The sequence below is a fragment of the Condylostylus longicornis genome, unplaced genomic scaffold (genome assembly GCF_029603195.1).
Source record: "Condylostylus longicornis isolate FDR11 unplaced genomic scaffold, ASM2960319v2 ptg000038l, whole genome shotgun sequence".
Classification (NCBI taxonomy): Eukaryota; Metazoa; Arthropoda; class Insecta; order Diptera; family Dolichopodidae; genus Condylostylus; species Condylostylus longicornis.
The window spans coordinates 8,096,938-8,113,766 of record NW_026578007.1 but is presented as its reverse complement, the minus strand read 5'-3'; the positions used below and the strand labels follow the sequence as shown (position 1 = coordinate 8,113,766).

At 22.1% G+C, this 16,829-nt stretch overlaps 5 protein-coding genes across 8 annotated transcripts in view; 3 read left to right on the top strand and 2 right to left on the bottom strand.

Annotated features, from left to right (window-relative positions):
- The window catches only part of LOC129609297 (protein TANC2), a 43,708-nt gene extending 41,916 nt beyond the window's left edge, over positions 1-1,792 (top strand). For all 4 annotated transcript variants that reach the window (XM_055521236.1, XM_055521238.1, XM_055521235.1 and 1 more), the window contains 2 exons: positions 70-1,283; positions 1,338-1,792. In XM_055521236.1, the coding sequence (XP_055377211.1) occupies positions 70-1,283; positions 1,338-1,592 (1,469 nt within the window). In that variant the 3' untranslated portion in view covers positions 1,593-1,792. The remainder of the gene's footprint in view (positions 1-69; positions 1,284-1,337) is intronic.
- A 390-nt stretch (positions 1,793-2,182) lies between these two features.
- Positions 2,183-3,246, bottom strand: LOC129609298 (40S ribosomal protein S3a). The gene is made up of 2 exons (XM_055521240.1): positions 2,871-3,246; positions 2,183-2,713 (listed from the first exon to the last, which is right to left on the bottom strand). The coding sequence occupies exons 1-2, from the start codon at positions 3,209-3,211 to the stop codon at positions 2,251-2,253; spliced, it is 804 nt and encodes a 267-aa protein (XP_055377215.1). The 5' UTR covers positions 3,212-3,246; the 3' UTR covers positions 2,183-2,250.
- Positions 3,247-3,656: 410 nt separating this feature from the next.
- LOC129609299 (coiled-coil domain-containing protein 25) lies at positions 3,657-4,506 on the top strand. Its single transcript, XM_055521241.1, has one exon. It carries the CDS (start codon positions 3,776-3,778, stop codon positions 4,400-4,402), a length of 627 nt encoding a protein of 208 aa, XP_055377216.1. The 5' UTR covers positions 3,657-3,775; the 3' UTR covers positions 4,403-4,506.
- A 74-nt stretch (positions 4,507-4,580) lies between these two features.
- LOC129609261 (mitochondrial import inner membrane translocase subunit TIM14) lies at positions 4,581-5,667 on the top strand. Its single transcript, XM_055521195.1, has 3 exons — positions 4,581-4,601; positions 5,197-5,436; positions 5,494-5,667. The coding sequence occupies exons 1-3, from the start codon at positions 4,581-4,583 to the stop codon at positions 5,605-5,607; spliced, it is 375 nt and encodes a 124-aa protein (XP_055377170.1). The 3' UTR covers positions 5,608-5,667.
- Positions 5,668-15,238: 9,571 nt separating this feature from the next.
- LOC129609260 (glypican-6) overlaps positions 15,239-16,829 on the bottom strand; it is a 79,854-nt gene continuing 78,263 nt past the window's right edge. Inside the window, exons 6-8 of the mRNA XM_055521194.1 lie at positions 16,224-16,777; positions 15,995-16,161; positions 15,239-15,758 (exon numbers count right to left, since the gene is read on the bottom strand). Coding sequence (XP_055377169.1) covers positions 15,331-15,758; positions 15,995-16,161; positions 16,224-16,777 — 1,149 coding nt within the window. The 3' untranslated portion in view covers positions 15,239-15,330. The remainder of the gene's footprint in view (positions 15,759-15,994; positions 16,162-16,223; positions 16,778-16,829) is intronic.

The following is a 16,829-nucleotide window of genomic DNA, read 5'->3' as shown; positions in this document are numbered from 1 at the left end:
AGAAGTTTCTCTTTTAAGTCTTTAGTTTGAAAAGTTGTAATTCAATATTATTTTTCATATTTAATACAGGAATAGTGCCAATGGTAAGCCTTTTATTGGAATTTGGAGCTAATGTAAATGGAACAAACAGTCAAGGATGTACCCCATTAATATTTGCTGCATTAAGAGGTCATTGTGACATTGTCAGATTATTGATTGCGGCTGGGAGTGATGTCAGTCAAACTGATACAACGCAACGTTGTGCTCTTGTACATGCTGCGAGAGTTGGTATGTCGAGCGTTGTGAAATATTTATTGGCGTGTGATTGGACATATAAAAATTCAAGTTCAACATCAAATGTATCTTTTACAAATGCTTTGCAACAATCTCTAATAGCAGCCGCTTCAAATGATTATTTGGGGATAGTTGAAGATATTTTGGACACAGATAAAATAAATCTTAATGATTACGATACCTTAACTGGGGACACAGCATTAATCGCTGCCTCGAAAAATGGATGTTTAGAGACAGTTTCCGTTTTATTGTCTAGAGGAGCAAATGTTGATGCTAAAAATAAATTAAGTCAAACAGCTCTAATTCTTGCAATTAAAGAGGGTCATCTAGCTGTTGTTGAAAGATTAATACAATATGAAGCAGATATAGAACAATGTGAAAATGAAGCATCAAAAACATCTCTTATGATAGCATCTGAAGAAGGTCATTTAGATATTATAGAATTTTTAGTAGAGAGGGGTGTCGATTTAGAACGTCAAGACAAGGATGGTCTAACAGCATTATCATGGGCATGCCTACGGGGACGTTATAATGTGGTTAAATTTTTAATTGATAAGGGTTGTCGGCAAGACCATGTTGATAAAATTGGTCGTACTATATTAGATTTAGCTGCTTATCAAGGATCATCAAATCTTGTACAATATTTAATTGAAAATGGTGCTAAAATTGAACATTTAGATATTAATAATATGAGGCCATTAGATCGTGCTATTGCTTGTCGCAACGTAAATGTTGTTCAAATATTTTTGAAAAGAGGTGCAAAATTAGGACCAGCAACATGGACATTAGCTGCTGGAAAAGTTGACATTTTAGTTATTTTAATTAATAAATTATTAGAAGATGGTAATTTCTTATACAGAAAAAATCGTTTTCAAGATGCTGCATATCGCTATCAATATGCTCTGAAAAAAATGCTTTTCATTGAATTTCCAACCGAACAAAATTTCATTTTTATTCAATTAAAGGTTAATTTATTACTTAATTTGTCAAGAAGTAAACGAAAGATGAACGTAAGTTTACATAAATTTAAATAATTGAAAATAAAAGTTTCCTTTTTGTTCCAGGAACTTTCGGAAGCAATTGATCTCGCTACACAAGCTATCGAATTGAAGCCAGACAGCTATGAAGGTTATTATGCTAGAGCTAAGGCAAAACTTGAAAAAAATTATATATATGAGGCATCAGCAGATGCAAAAAGTGCACTGGAAAAATCAAAAGCAGCCCCGGATGACGTTAAAGAAATTATACAACGTTTTTACAATGATTTGATATCTCGAAATTTAAGGCCAAATAACTCAAATGAAATAACAGATTTATGAAAATCAAATGTTTATTTCTCGATCCGCTGATTCCTAAGAATATTGTTTTAAAATAGATATTGAAAAAACTGCTTTTGTCGTGCTTAACTATTTTACTAAATTGAATACATTTTGTTTGGAAGCATACATATTTATTTTTGTCTTAAATTATAAAAAATTAATTTGATAAATTGTATTTAATAAAAGTTTTAATGTTTTAAGTATAAAACTGTTTAATTTAAGATATCCCTTGACCCACTACAAATTTTATTGAAATTACCGTCTATTTGATAAACAAATTAACAGATTGGGAATATAGCGAGCTATTAAATAAGATCAACCCAAGGAATTTCGAAAATTTTTTTATACCGTGTTCTACAGAATTGGATGTGAAGAGTGATCTTAATTTAAAACAAGAAACATATAGGTCTAAATATTAATAGTAATAAAATATAGGTTCAATTTCTAGTTTAGAGTAGAACATTTTAGACAAAAATTTGAGCAAAATTAGCAGATTCAGTGCCCTTAATTTAAGAATTTTTAATAAGAAAAGATTAAGCTCTTCATCTAAGCTCTGCTAACACTAGGTTTTAATAAAAATTAAATTTCACTTCAATGTAAAAATTGTTTGGATTTTATTTTTACACAACTTTTAACATTCTCATATTTAAAAACATACTTAAACTGATTCTTGTACAGGCGGCTCATAACCTTCTGGTCTATCAATTACGGCACCTTCTGATACAGCTCCTTCTGTACCTTTACCACCACCATCTCCATGTAAATCAAGTAATCTTGATAAATCAAAACGTGGTTTTTTAAGAACTTTTACTTTACGAATGTACACATCATGAAGTGGATAAATTGCTTGACATTTCTTTTCAATATCTTTTGCAATGGAATCAGGAAGTAATTTATTTACTACTTCCTTTAAGTCAGAGCTACTAACATCGCGAATAATTGCATCTGTCATTTTTTTACGAATCTGACGAACTTGTGAATGTTGAGCGTAGCAAGTTTTACGTTGAGACATTTGATCTTTTGATGTAAATCCAATACAGAAAACACGTAAAAGATATCCATCTGTAGTTTTGACATCTACATTAGCTTCAATCAATGTTTGCCATTTTTTAACCATTGACCTAAAATTTAAAAAATTGCAAATTTGAATTAAGTATAACAAAAATAAGAATTATGAATATTTCACATAGAAGTGTATACATGTACATAATGTATACACATGGACGTACATATGCAGGTTGACGTGTTGTATAGGTTAAAATAAATTCATACACATACCTTAATTTATCAGTTGTTAAGTCCATACCATGAAAATTGGTAAGAACATTACGTTCTTGGACATCTTCAGCGATCAAACGGAATTTTCTGAAGGAACGTTCTGCATCATGATCCTCTTGTAAATCGGCTAACGATACTTCAAACACGCGGCCTTTCAATCCTTCAGATGCAATTTTAGTACCTTGTGTCCTGTTTACAAGTGTCTTACCGACTTGTCTTGTATGAAACATATTTGGTGCTTTCACATCGTACCAATCTTTACGTGAAAAAGGATCTACAACCTTCTTTTTACCACCTTTTTTGCCTCCTTTGGACAAACCTTTATTTTTTCCTACCGCCATGATTTAGAGTTGAAACTAGAAAAGAAAGACAGAAGGTGCTGTCAAAAAGAGGAAATAGATATTTTCAACGGAACTTGTCATTTTAACCAGTAAACAATACTTATTCAAATTTTTAGAGAAATGTCAAACAATATAGGCACATAACAGATTGAAATACAGCATAGTTTTCAAAATGAAAAATTTTTTTCACCTATTTATAGAATGAAAATTTTGGTTTCTAAATAATTTATTACCACATACAAAATCTAATTTTATGTATGTATAATTGTTTTGATGCTTCGTAAAATTTAAATTCCCGTTGCCAACGTTCAGTTTCACTAACACAAATTCATTTTCCAATTTCCATTTCAATTCCATTTTACACAACCCTAAAAAAATTGATGACAACAACAATCAGCTGTTTAAACATTTTGAAATTTGACCGGTGTTCAGTAAAATCATAAAAACAACGAAAACAAAAGTGGTACAAATTTGTTGGAAGAAGCTGCATGTAAAGAAAACAGTTTTATTTACTTTTACATTGAGCAAACAGTGTTTGAGTATTTTTTTTATTTTAAAATCATAATGGTATTTTATTTTACAAGCAACGTGGTACAACCACCATTTCGAATTTTCATGGGTGCAGATAAATATGAAAATGAAGACTTAATAAGATGGGGTTGGCCAGAAGATGTTTGGTTTCATGTTGACAAATTATCTTCTGCACACGTATACTTAAGATTACAGAAAGGGCAAACGATTGATGATATTCCATCATCTTTGATTAATGACGCTTGTCAGCTCGTCAAAGCAAATAGCATTCAAGGGAATAAAATGAATAATATCGATGTTGTTTATACAATGTGGGAAAATCTTAAGAAAACACAAGGTATGGAGGTTGGACAAGTAGCATTTCACTGTGATAAGGATGTAAGAAAAGTGCGTGTGGAAAAACGAATTAATGAAATTGTTAATCGTCTTAATAAAACAAAAGTTGAAGAACATCCAGATTTAAGGGGTGAAAGAGAAAAACGGGATGAAGAAGAGCGCGAAGATAAAAAACGATTACTTAGATTGCAGAAACAAAAAGAAAAAGAGGATGAAAAACGTAGACAAGATGAAGCTGAACTAAGAAGTTATTCAAGTTTGATGAAAGCAGAAAATATGAAAACAAATTATGATGATGGTAATGATTCAGATGATTTTATGTGAAAATTGTGAGAAACAATTTAAAATTTTATATTTTTCGTTTGCTTTGTAATGTTACCAATATACATACTGTGTATAAGCTGTTTTTTCTAATAAAATCTATGTCATTAAAATTAGATTGTTATCATTTTAGTCCTATAATTTCAAAAATTTTTGTCTTGATAGAAGTATTATTGTATTCATGGATGGTTGTACAAAACAAGTTTAATACAGAACAAACAATATTTGATAGTATTGCCACACTAATGAGATTCTTAGGTTAAGAAGCGAAATCCAAAATAAGGTTTTTTAATATTAAACATGTATAAATAATATATATTATTCTAATAATTAATAAATAACTAATTCAAATAATTATTCATACATTCTCATTAGTCAAATTGTAAGAAACTTTAATAATGTGGTAGCACTTTTCAACATAATACATGAATTTGACAACTTGCTTTTCAATTTGAATCAACTTGTTCAAAATTGATTCAATAGTCTTCTGGTTGGCGGTATTGTTTATTTTTTTCCATAAAAAACTTTCCTCATCTTTGAACATTAAAAAACATATGATTTTGAATACTCAAATTGGAAATATGCTTAAATATTCAGACTTCAAACAAATGTTTTGATAAGATTTCATAATTTTAGTAATAATACTAATAATACCAATAGATTAATAGATTTCATTCGGATTTAGAAAAAAAGTTTTATAATGGTAAGTTTGCGATATTAAATTGATTAAAAGCATTTTCAAAATAAATTGTGGGTATGTAGAAATTTAAATAAGCGCAATAATGTGTTCATTTTAGGCCAGTTCTGCGATTCTAGCCGGATTAGGTTTAGCAGTTATAGGATTTGCAGGAAAACATTTAATGCGCAGAGTTCCAAACTTATCTGAGAAAGTTAGTGAAACTTTAAGAACTTTACCAAAATTAGATGCTGAAAGCTTAGCAAATTCAAAATATTATAAAGGTGGTTTCGATCCAAAAATGAATAAAAGGGAAGCAGCTCTTATATTAGGTGTCAGTCCATCTGCATCTAAAGCAAAAGTAATTTATTTTTAAGTTTTAAAATATTCAATTTTGTTATGTTACCACAAATTTTAGATAAAGGATGCTCACAAAAGAATTATGCTGTTAAATCATCCTGATCGTGGAGGTTCACCATATATAGCAGCTAAAATTAATGAAGCAAAAGATTTCTTGGATAGTGGAAAATGAAGAAAGATAAAAAATGAAATGAATTAGTATTAAATAAAATATTTTAGTGCATATTTTTCATATTTTGCGTATATATTTTATGTTGTATATCTAAAGTTTAAAAATTTAATTTTTAATTTTTTAGGTTATAGGTAAGTGGGTACTAAATAATAATATGAAAATAATGGTATAAAGAGTCAAGATATATACACACATACCTGAATATAATAAAAGGAGCCAAGATACAATAAAACCTTTCCTCATTGTATGCGAGTAATAAAAGGCAACAATTGAAGATAGTCTCATAAAATGTAAAATCTTTCAAACTAGAAACTGAGGATATTAGAAAACTTATAATCTGAGGACAAGTAGGAAACTTATAAATGGTACGTTTTCAAACAGCGACTGATGAGAAGAATTCTCGACCTATTCTAATCATTTATGATTTGATTAACTTAATATATTTATTTTTGCAGCCAGCAAATTAAAAAATTTCAAATTAATATATAAACCGATTTTTCTGAACTTTACTTCAATATAAAATACTTATATTGGGCAAAAATTTCAAGAATATCTGAATCAGTAAAACAAAATAATTTGATATTTTTAAATATTTTAAATTCGCTTTTTTTTGAGTAAAAATGTTTTTAATACAAGTTAAGTGTTCTTATAGGCAGAATGTCTTCGACTTGAATTGTGGGAAAATTTAAGAAGTAGATATATAATAAAAATAGAGGATATAGAGATCCAAAAAGTTAAGAAATAGTTGAAAGAAACATGTTTCCTATTATATTTGTTTATCTAAATTTTCCCAAAATTTTTTAGAATAATATTGGCAAAAAAAAAATATGGTTTGTTTTTGACTCTTATTAGTTTGGCCAATTTAGATTAGAACATAATTAGATTAATATTAAACAGCTTATTTTTGAATTTGGAAATTTTTTCAGTTTTAACTTAGATCCTAATATAAAGTATGTTCGCAAAATCTTACCAAATAACTCATGTTTGAAAAATCTTCAATACTAAAGAAGTACGTTCGAAAATCGAAACATGTAAAAAATGATGTAAAAATATTTTATATTTGAAAAAAATATCACGTAGGTAAGTATAAGATATTAAAATTCTGAAAAGTAAACTGGTAAGTTCCAGTAGATCTATAATGTTGCAAAAAAGAAAATATTCCAGATAGAATTTGAAGTGCATATATGAATTATAGAAAATCGTCTTTTGGTCAGCCATTTGAAAGATGTAAGCTGTTTTCAGAAAAAGTAGTCAAAAAAGAAATCGTGGTTCTGTGTTCTTCTCATGGAGACTAAATTGGGAGGGCATACTTATAAGTAAAATTTAAAATAAAAAACTGCAAAATTTATTCATCACATTATAACATTTGAATTTATTTCTACCAAAAAAAAAAAAGTTAATATAAAATTTGTTTTTTTTTCTTTTTCTTTCTTTTTTTTTATAATAAATCATTTTTAATTTGATTGGCTGGTATTTTTTCTTCGTTTTTTTTTGTTTTTTATTTTTTTTTAATATTAATATTTTATTGTTTTATTTATTTAATTTGTTTTATTATTATTAAATTACATATAAAATTATTTATAATTATATTTATGAATTTTGCTTTTTTTTTGTGTTTGCTTTTATCGTTTGTTTTTTTTTTTAATATAAAAAGATTAAAATAAATTAAAGAACAAAATAATAAATTTTAATTTTGTAAAATTTTGGAAACAAATTTTCATATAATAAATTTATAATATAATTATTATTTTACACAAAAAAAAAATATATATATTAAATAATAATTAAAAATTTCTTTCATTCTTTTTAAGCAACAGAAGACGGAGAAGGATTAGATGCAAGGGCCTATAATTTGCAAAAAGGACTAAACAAAAAAAAAAATATAATTATATTGAAAATTACATAATGCATATTTTGTTTCTTAAATTTAAAACATTCGACTTTTTTCTTCAAATATCATATAATTACATATGTTTATATTATATATTAATAAAAATAATTAACATTTATAATACACGTTCATTTAATTAATTTTGTAGTTAAATGTGTATTAAAATTTTATCATTTCAATTCAGTATTCCAAAAAATGAACGTGAATATTTTTTTTTTAAATATTAAGCATTATTTTAATATTATTTTGATGTTTAAATTATAAATATTTAATATAAACATATGTAATTTATTTATGTTTATTTTTAATTTTAATTTTATTTCTATTTGTAATACAATTATTATTAACATTTTCTTGTTTTAATCAATTTAATTTTTTTTTAATGAATATAAATAAATATATCTAATTAAAATTAAAAATTATATTTTAATATTTTATATAGGTAGGTATATATATGTATATATATATATAATCTATTATGTACGCATCTATAAAGAAAATATTCTTAAAAAAATGAAAATTTTTTCTGTATTACTTTACATTTTAATTTTACATTTTTTTTTATTAATTAAATTAATGACAATTATAATTTTTTATAATTATATTTAATATAGTAATTAATTTAAAAAATAATGATAATAATAATTTATAGTGAAAGAAAAATATTTTTTATAGGTACGTGAAATATATGAATTCATCAATTAATAGGAAAATTCAATTAAATAAAAAAAGAAAATTTGAAGAAATTTCAATATTTTAAAATTTAATAAATTTAAAAAATTATTTATTCAATTGATTGTAATGTAAAGCTTTTTGGGTTGTTTAAAATTTATTCCCATTTATTTTATTTTATTTATTGATCTTTCATATTTTTAATAACCGTACTATATGAGTAGATCTATAATAACCATCTAAAATGCTCAAATTCAAAATAATTTCACTCAAACTCATTTTAATATGAGAATGTATATATTTTTGACATTTAAGATTTTATAAATTTTAGTATGACAATTAATTTCATTTGAGAGAGTTGTTAAGTGCTTGATAAATTTATTTTTAATTAAATTGAAACAATAATCATAATAATAATCATTCAAATTTAATAAAATAGTAATTTAATTATTCAAATTTAATAAACAAAAATTAAATTCTTTTAATATTGTCAATTATACTAATTTAATTTTATATGTTGTTGCGATTGTGTGAAATTCCTTTTTGCACATGCATAAATAATTTGAAACGGTATTTTACTTACAGTAACTTATGTATTTTGCTTATATGTACATAAAGGACAAGCTTTCAGTTTTGGATTCTGACTATTAGCAATTGAAATTAATTTTTTTTTGTATAATAAATTTTACTTTAAATTGAAATGAATTAGTTAATTTAATATGTGCGTATTGAAAATTTTCTGTATTCATACATTTTAATAATACCGATTTATACATGTGCATAGAAAAATCTCAACATATCTCAAAGAAATATATATACAAAAAATCAAACACGGAAAGTGAAGACAAAAGATGAAACTAAGATTGTAGGTAAGTAGTAAAATAAGTTCAATCATTGAGAAAATATTTTAATATTGATTACTTTTTATAATATGTGTATTTCTTTTTAGGTATATATTTTCTGGTAAATACATATGTGATTGCAATATGATTTTGTGCTTGTTGAGATTTTTCAGCGAAAGAAAAATAATGTGCCATTCATTGCTTCTTCTTTTTTCTTCAATTATAAAGTAAAAATTTGATATGATATATGGAGCATGTTAAAATTTCCAGAATATAAATATATGAAATCCAATTTTTGTAATTAGTTCATAAATGTAATTAGATAAATTAATTATTATGCAAATGTTCGAATTTTCTTTGAGGAAGTTTAAAGATTTAAAACAAATACAACTTTTAAAATTAACTTCGTTCATAATTAAGTTCGTAAAAGCCCACTGACAAAGAAGATATTTTTTAACTAAGGTTTTCCAAATCTATATATATATTTTTTTTTCGAATGAATATGTAAAATTTTTTGTTTAATTATTTTTTTTTAATACTCTTGGTACAGATATTTTACATTCCTGTTTGATTATTATTTTTATTCATTCATTCAGATTTGGATTGTTATTTTTATCAACCTACAATTAATTGCTTTAGGATATTATAAAAAAAAGAATTAATATAAAAAGTATGCATATACAAAAACATGTATAATTAAGTTAAAAAAAATACATATATATAATTGCAAGAAAATTATTTTGTATTACAATTATAATTAAATATATATTACAAAATATTATAGGATATTATAATTTAATATATATTAAATATATATTAAATATATATTACAATTATAATAAGATTTAATTTATGCTTTCTAATACGTTCGTTTAATTAAACAAATTGTGTTATAAGAATTTTGATTAAATTTTTAAAACATATTTTTTAAAATATTAAAAATGAAGATTTTTAAAATTTTAAATTTTATGTACATACAATATGCATACATAGTGTATAATACAAATCGTATACAATAAATTGTAACATTTATAGTTAAGAAATTTTTTATTTTAAATTTTACAATTTTTTTTTTAATATTGATTATAATATGTATTTGAATTTTAATTAATTTTTGTAAAAATTTTCAAAAAAATATATATAGTTTATAATTTGTATATTTATATATTTTATTGTTTTTAATATTTAATTTTTTCTTTCATGCATTACACAAGTTATATTACGTATTTTTAGTATTTTTGTTTTTTTTTTTGGTATTCATAAATTTTTTAGGAATTCATTTTAAAAGAAATGAAACAGAAAAATTGGAAAAGAAATATAAAATCAAAATTAAATTTAAAAGAAATTTTTTTGAGAAAATCCAAATAATTATAATATAACAAAACAATTTTTATGTAGTTAATTTGTTTTTAATATTAAAAAACAATTGAAATTTAATACTGAAAAAGGCAACAAAGTAAAAGTTTATTATGTTGTATACGAGTATAATACTATTGTACCATAAAGTGAAAAGAAAAAGTGAATAAGAATAAAATCCCAATTTAATTATTATTATTCTTTAACTTTCTTTAGTTATTTTATTGTAAATATTTATAATACTTATATTGTTTTCATTAAATTAAAGTTAATCGAATAAAAATTTAGAGGGTTTTATATTTTCTTGAACGTTCCCTTAATAATGATGACCTGTGATAATGTTTTTAACTTTTCAATTTAAATTTTAAAAATAAAGTAATGACTCGAAAAACTATTAAAATATATGTATTATTTTTAATTTTAATTTAATTGTGTTCAAATATTATCAAATGATTTGAGTTTATTAAACAAAAACAATTGTAATTCTTTCAATTTTTCAATTAATCAAACATAATAATATTTTTTATAATGTTTTATAGTTATTTTAAAGATTTTTGAATTTAGATTCAAAATTGGTATTTAGCAACATTTTTTTTTTTAAATTCATTAAATGAGTTGCATACGTTCCATAATAGTTAATACTAATTTATTTAATTAATTTATTTCCTTATATTTTAATTTAAATTTTGCCTGATTTTATAAATTTTTGTAATCATAATAATTTTTCAATAATTTATTAAACTGCGATGCAATATATCCAAATATACATGTATTATACTTATTTATGTTTTGTTTAATTATAAATTTTTAATTAATTTAAATCCTAAAAAGTATACATCAACATAATCACAATATTTTGAAAACAAAAATCCAAATTTAAATGAAATCAAAATTATATAGAAATTAATTTAGGCACGATTTTAGTGGATATTTTTTATACAAGACAAATCATTTTACAAAATATTACAAAAATTGGTTTTGGGTTGTAGTAAATTTAATTGATATTTTATTAAATTAATTGATATTTTTTATTTACGGATTTTATTTTAGAGTGATTAACAAATTTAATAAATGGTTGTTATTACGAATACAAAATTGCTTATTAAATTGTTGATATTTTTAAAAGGAAATTGTATTTCTTTCAGTGTTGTGTTTCGATTACATTTCTGTTAATTTTACAATTAATAGAATTGATAATAATTTTTTATTTTTTCAATGCATATATTTGTGGTGAGAATTTAATTGAAATTTAATAATTAAATTTAACCGAATTATATGCTATTTTTATTATATGATAGCACATTTTTTTGAGAGTAAAAGAAAAATAATAAACATACTAAGTTAAAATGTAAGAAGCATTAATTGCAATTATCATATTTCAATAATAAATGTTGATATTGCTAAATTATTAAATTTTTATATTAATGAATTTAATTATTGAAATTGATTTTTATAAGCAAATTTAAATAATAAATTTAATAAATCTTGTTTTTATAACAATGAATTTGATTTCAAATATTTGCTTCCATTAATCACTCTACAATTTTATATTAGTTCTGTCATAAAATAATAGAAATCACATACGTAATATTTAAAAATTAAGAAAAAAAATTGTCGGATTAAATAATTATTATCATTATTTACTTTTTTATTAAATATTATATTTGTTATTTATTTATTTGTTCTTTAAATTCCTAAATTACTAAATTAAAGTAAATTGATATTTTACAAGGTTTGTTTTTTTGTATTAATTATATATATAAGACTTTTTTACTTTTGTTTGCAATTATAAATGTACGTACATCGTTTTCATAAATTTGTTTTATAATAATATCTTTAAATAATTTATATATTTATATATAAAAAAAAAAGTATTTAGGGCGCCTACGAAAATACAAAATCTAACGTCAATTTGACTTATTCAGCAATGTATTTTTAATTATTGATTAAGTTAATTTGATGTTGGATTTGCATTTTGATAGATTCCCTTTGTTTTCAGTAATATAGAGCACATTTTGTTAGCAGTATTTGCTACATAATTTTAAATTTTTTGTTTTTTTTTTTTTAATATATTATAACAAAATGATTTTTTAAATATAAAAAACAAAAAATTATAATATGGGCGATATGTTTTATTTAAAAGATAAATAAAAAAAATTAAAAAATTATAATAATAATAAAATTTTTTTAAAATGAAAATTTTAAATTAATATAATTTTTTTGTTTTGTTTTTATTTTATAATTATTTTGAAAAATACAAGTACATTTACTATACAATAATTATTTTATATTTATATGAATATATTTAGTACAAAATAATTTTATAATTTTATTAAATATTTTCCTTTTTTTTATGTTTGTTTTTTTCTTTCAAATTTTTTAATATTCTGTTGATTGCTTTTATATTTTAATTTATTTAACATTTTATGTATGTGAATATATTTATTCTGCTTTTAGCATTATTCAGATTTGGAAATGGAAGATGTTTGTTTGTTTTTTTTTCATTTTTTTCATTTTAAATACTAAAATAATAAAATATGTTTTTTTTTGTATTATATTTTTATATTTAAAAAGCAATAAGTTATATAATAATATGAGAAGAGAACTACAAATTAAATGTACATAATGTTTAATTCAAAAACAAAATTAGAAATACTATTAATAGCATTTATATATTAAACAAATAAAAATTGTTGTCAAGTATTCCAAAATATAATAATTATAGTGTTATATATTTGCATTATGATAAAATGATTGCACTAAAAGTAATCTTGATTTAATTGCTAAAGCAATTAACATTATTATTATTTTTTGAGAAACATGGAACTTTATATTAATGAGAATAAGGCTGTCTTCATTAAAGCATAAATATGGTATTTTTACAATGTATAGTTTTCGAAAATGTATTGCGACAGTATAGCTTTTATATTCAGTAATGTAAACGTAATTACGGCAGGCTAATCACCAACCTAGTTAACTCTATGACGCTATGAAACTAGGAGTGAAGAAGGAAAAAACAAATGTAAACGTAATCAATGTTATAATTTGTGCAGGTAAATATTTTTATATACATTTGTTTAGAATTTTGAGATTTACAAATTACTGATTCAAAATGTAAGTTCTTTTTTTATTATATTTTGATGCAATATTATGTATAGATTTTTTAAGATTGTTTTTAATTTTAAGAAATAAAATTGGAAACATACGGACAGATTTTTTTTTGTATTTTTAAAATATATAAACAGTATATAAATTTATTTTTATTTGAATAATAGAAAATAAAATTTTAATTTAATTTATTGTTCAAATTTGCAATTTGTATGGAAGATTTTTGAATATATGTATGTTTATGCAGATGCATACCTGAAAATGATTCTACCAATTGTATTACTAACTAATTAATGTTATATTCAATTAATGTATATTATATTTAATATTATATATAATTTTTAAAATAAATTCAAATGATAAATCCCATTATGCATGATAATGTAAGTCATATATGTATATAATGCCACATATACTCTATAATATTATTTACTATATGTGGTACAATACCAATATTTTACAAAATGAACCTAAATTTTTAAATTATTGTTATTAAATATTTTAAAATCTTAATTTAGGCTTTTATTATTACAAAAATGTTAGTTAGTAGGTGTACTTTTAAAATTTTGGAATATAAATTAATAAATTATAAAATTTGTTTGATTTGTCTTTAATACCTAAAATCATATATATAATTATTGTTGTTATATAACCGAACTTTGTGCTATTCATAATCAATAGTTTTTTAAAAATTTTCAAAACTTTTAGTACAATCATCTTTTATCATACAAAAATTCTATTTAAAAACATTAAAAATGAAAAAAGTTAAACATGTATATATATAAAAGAATAAATTAAAAACAAATATTTTAAATTTAGATTATCTTTCCTGATTCAGAGTGATTATGTACAATTATATTTGTAATGAAATTTTTCTTTTTTCTTTTTTTAAATTAAAAATACTATAAACTTATAATAATTTTTTTTAGTACAATTTAACTGTGTTGTTTTCATTAACTTTCTTTTTATTATTTTACTTTTTCTATATGACTATCTCTCCATTTATATTAAATATTTATAATATATATATATATATATATATATTTGCATATATATTTGTATATATATATATATATATATATATATTTTATACAAATGATTTTGTATGTGTTAATAAAACAGAACTTATTAAATATATTGTATTTGTTTTTTTTTTGTAATTCAATTTATATTAAATAAACTTATAATTTATTATTATTGTAAAAAAAAAATTAATTATATTATTTTGTTTTTTTTTTTTTCATCTATAAATATGAAACTTAAATTACTACCAACTTTTTTTTGCCAGTTAAAATTTATTTTGCAACTTTGTTTTTTATTTTTTATTTATATCTTAAATTTTTTGTAAATTTTTTCATTTTTCTTTTGAAATATTAAATTAATTTTTGAAATTTTTTTAATTTATTAATATGTATGCAATGTACATATATATATATATTCATATACATAAATTTATATATTATAATTTAATGAAATTTATCATTCCTAAATGTTAGTTTTACATAATATTATTTTTGTTCTTATGTAAGTATACAATTCATATTGTTTATATGCTGTACATTTATATATTTTTATATATAAATACATATATATATATATATATATATATAAAATTTCTTTCATTTTTCATACATTTAAATGTATGAGAAAGATTTATATAATATATATAAGGTATATATATATATATATATATATATATATATATATATATATATATATATATATATATATATATATATATATATATATACGTATAATATAATGCAAAATTTGTTATTTTTTTTAAATTGTGTTTCATTTTTAAAAATAAAAAATATATAATATTATTATAATTCCTAATATCTAAACATAAAATCACAGCAACTCCGTAAATATGCCACCAAACCATGCCATATAAATTGGAAATAAGTACATAACTATTGCTTTTATTAATGATATTGCTTTTAATTTTGTTGAACTATTTGCTTTATTATGTTTATATGTTTCATTTTCATTATTTGATTGTGTTATACTCTTTTTAGTTGATGTTTCATCTTTTCTATTTGTATTACTATTATATGTATGATCATGATTGCCATGAATTTGTGTACCAGTACCAGTACCACCATGACCACCATGATCAATTGATATACCACCATCACGTGAACCAGTTGGACCAATTGTTGAGTGATTATCATCATAACCATGTGAACCAGAACCATGTATATTATCTTCATCATCATCTTCATCATCGCTACCAATACCATCACCAGATCCTGAACCATTTTCATAATCAGGTTCTTCTAAAAAAAAAAATAAAAATAAAGAAAGTTATAAAATTAGTACATATTAAAATTTTTGATTTATTATTTAAAATTTGTTATGATTTATGGTCGTACTTAATAAACAATGATTGAATAAAATATGTTCGGAAATTTCAAAATTTAAAAAGTATAGCTTAAAAAATTGTATAATATCAGAATTACTTCGTTTCAATTTTTATTTATATTATTAAAAAAAAATGGAAAATTTCACTTACCTTGGTCTGACCAATCAACATCTAAGCCATTAAAAGCATTTTTCAAATGATTCACTGTTGTTTTCAAATAATATAATTGATTAACAATAACATTATTAGGTTTAAAATTTTGATTTGATGGAAATTCTGGATTAGTACTTTGTTCTAAAACAATTGGATGTCGATACCTTAAAAATAAAATTTATAAAATTAAAATTATTTTATTATAAAATTAATTATTAATTTTTACCTATCAACAGTTGTACCATTCCAACAACGATCATCTTTTGGTGATGCAACATTATCTTCATTATTACATAAATGATACGCTAAATTTGACCAAAATTTCTTTGATTCTTTTACTTTTTCTCTAATATCTTTAACTAATTTATCTAAATCTGGTTCTCTATTATCCATTTCATCATCATCAATTTTTTTACCACTTTTTTTATTTTTATTTCTACCACCGCCACCACCTTGTGTTTCTAAAGATGATGGTAATGATTGTTCAGATTGATGTTCTTGTTGTAATTGTTCCTGGTGCTCCTGATCATTTTGTTGCTGTTGTTGTTGATCCATTTCGGATATTGGTGATCTTTTATTTAAACGATGTTCATTATTATTGTTATTATTATTATTGCTATCTGTAATAACTTCATCTTCAATTTGTGCATCAATATCTAATATATCGGATTCATTATTTGAAATAGCAATTTTATCACTATATAGATTACGTCTTTTACGTCCTAATGTTGGTCTACCACAGCCAGTAAAAACTTGATTTGATATATCTTGACCAGTTTCCTATATTTTTCAAAATAAAAATAATAAAATAGAATTTAAAATTTGTGCTTAA

Coding starts and splice junctions, on each gene's coding strand:
- LOC129609299 (XM_055521241.1), top strand. CDS start 3,776: ATGGTATTTTATTTTACAAGCAACGTGGTACAACCACCATTTCGAATT.
- LOC129609298 (XM_055521240.1), bottom strand. CDS start 3,211: ATGGCGGTAGGAAAAAATAAAGGTTTGTCCAAAGGAGGCAAAAAAGGT. Junction 2,714..2,870: donor TTAACAACTGATAAATTAAG/GTATGTGTATGA, acceptor TTTAAATTTTAG/GTCAATGGTTAAAAAATGGC.
- LOC129609261 (XM_055521195.1), top strand. CDS start 4,581: ATGGATGGTTGTACAAAACAA. Junction 4,602..5,196: donor TGGATGGTTGTACAAAACAA/GTTTAATACAGA, acceptor TGTTCATTTTAG/GCCAGTTCTGCGATTCTAGC. Junction 5,437..5,493: donor CATCTGCATCTAAAGCAAAA/GTAATTTATTTT, acceptor CACAAATTTTAG/ATAAAGGATGCTCACAAAAG.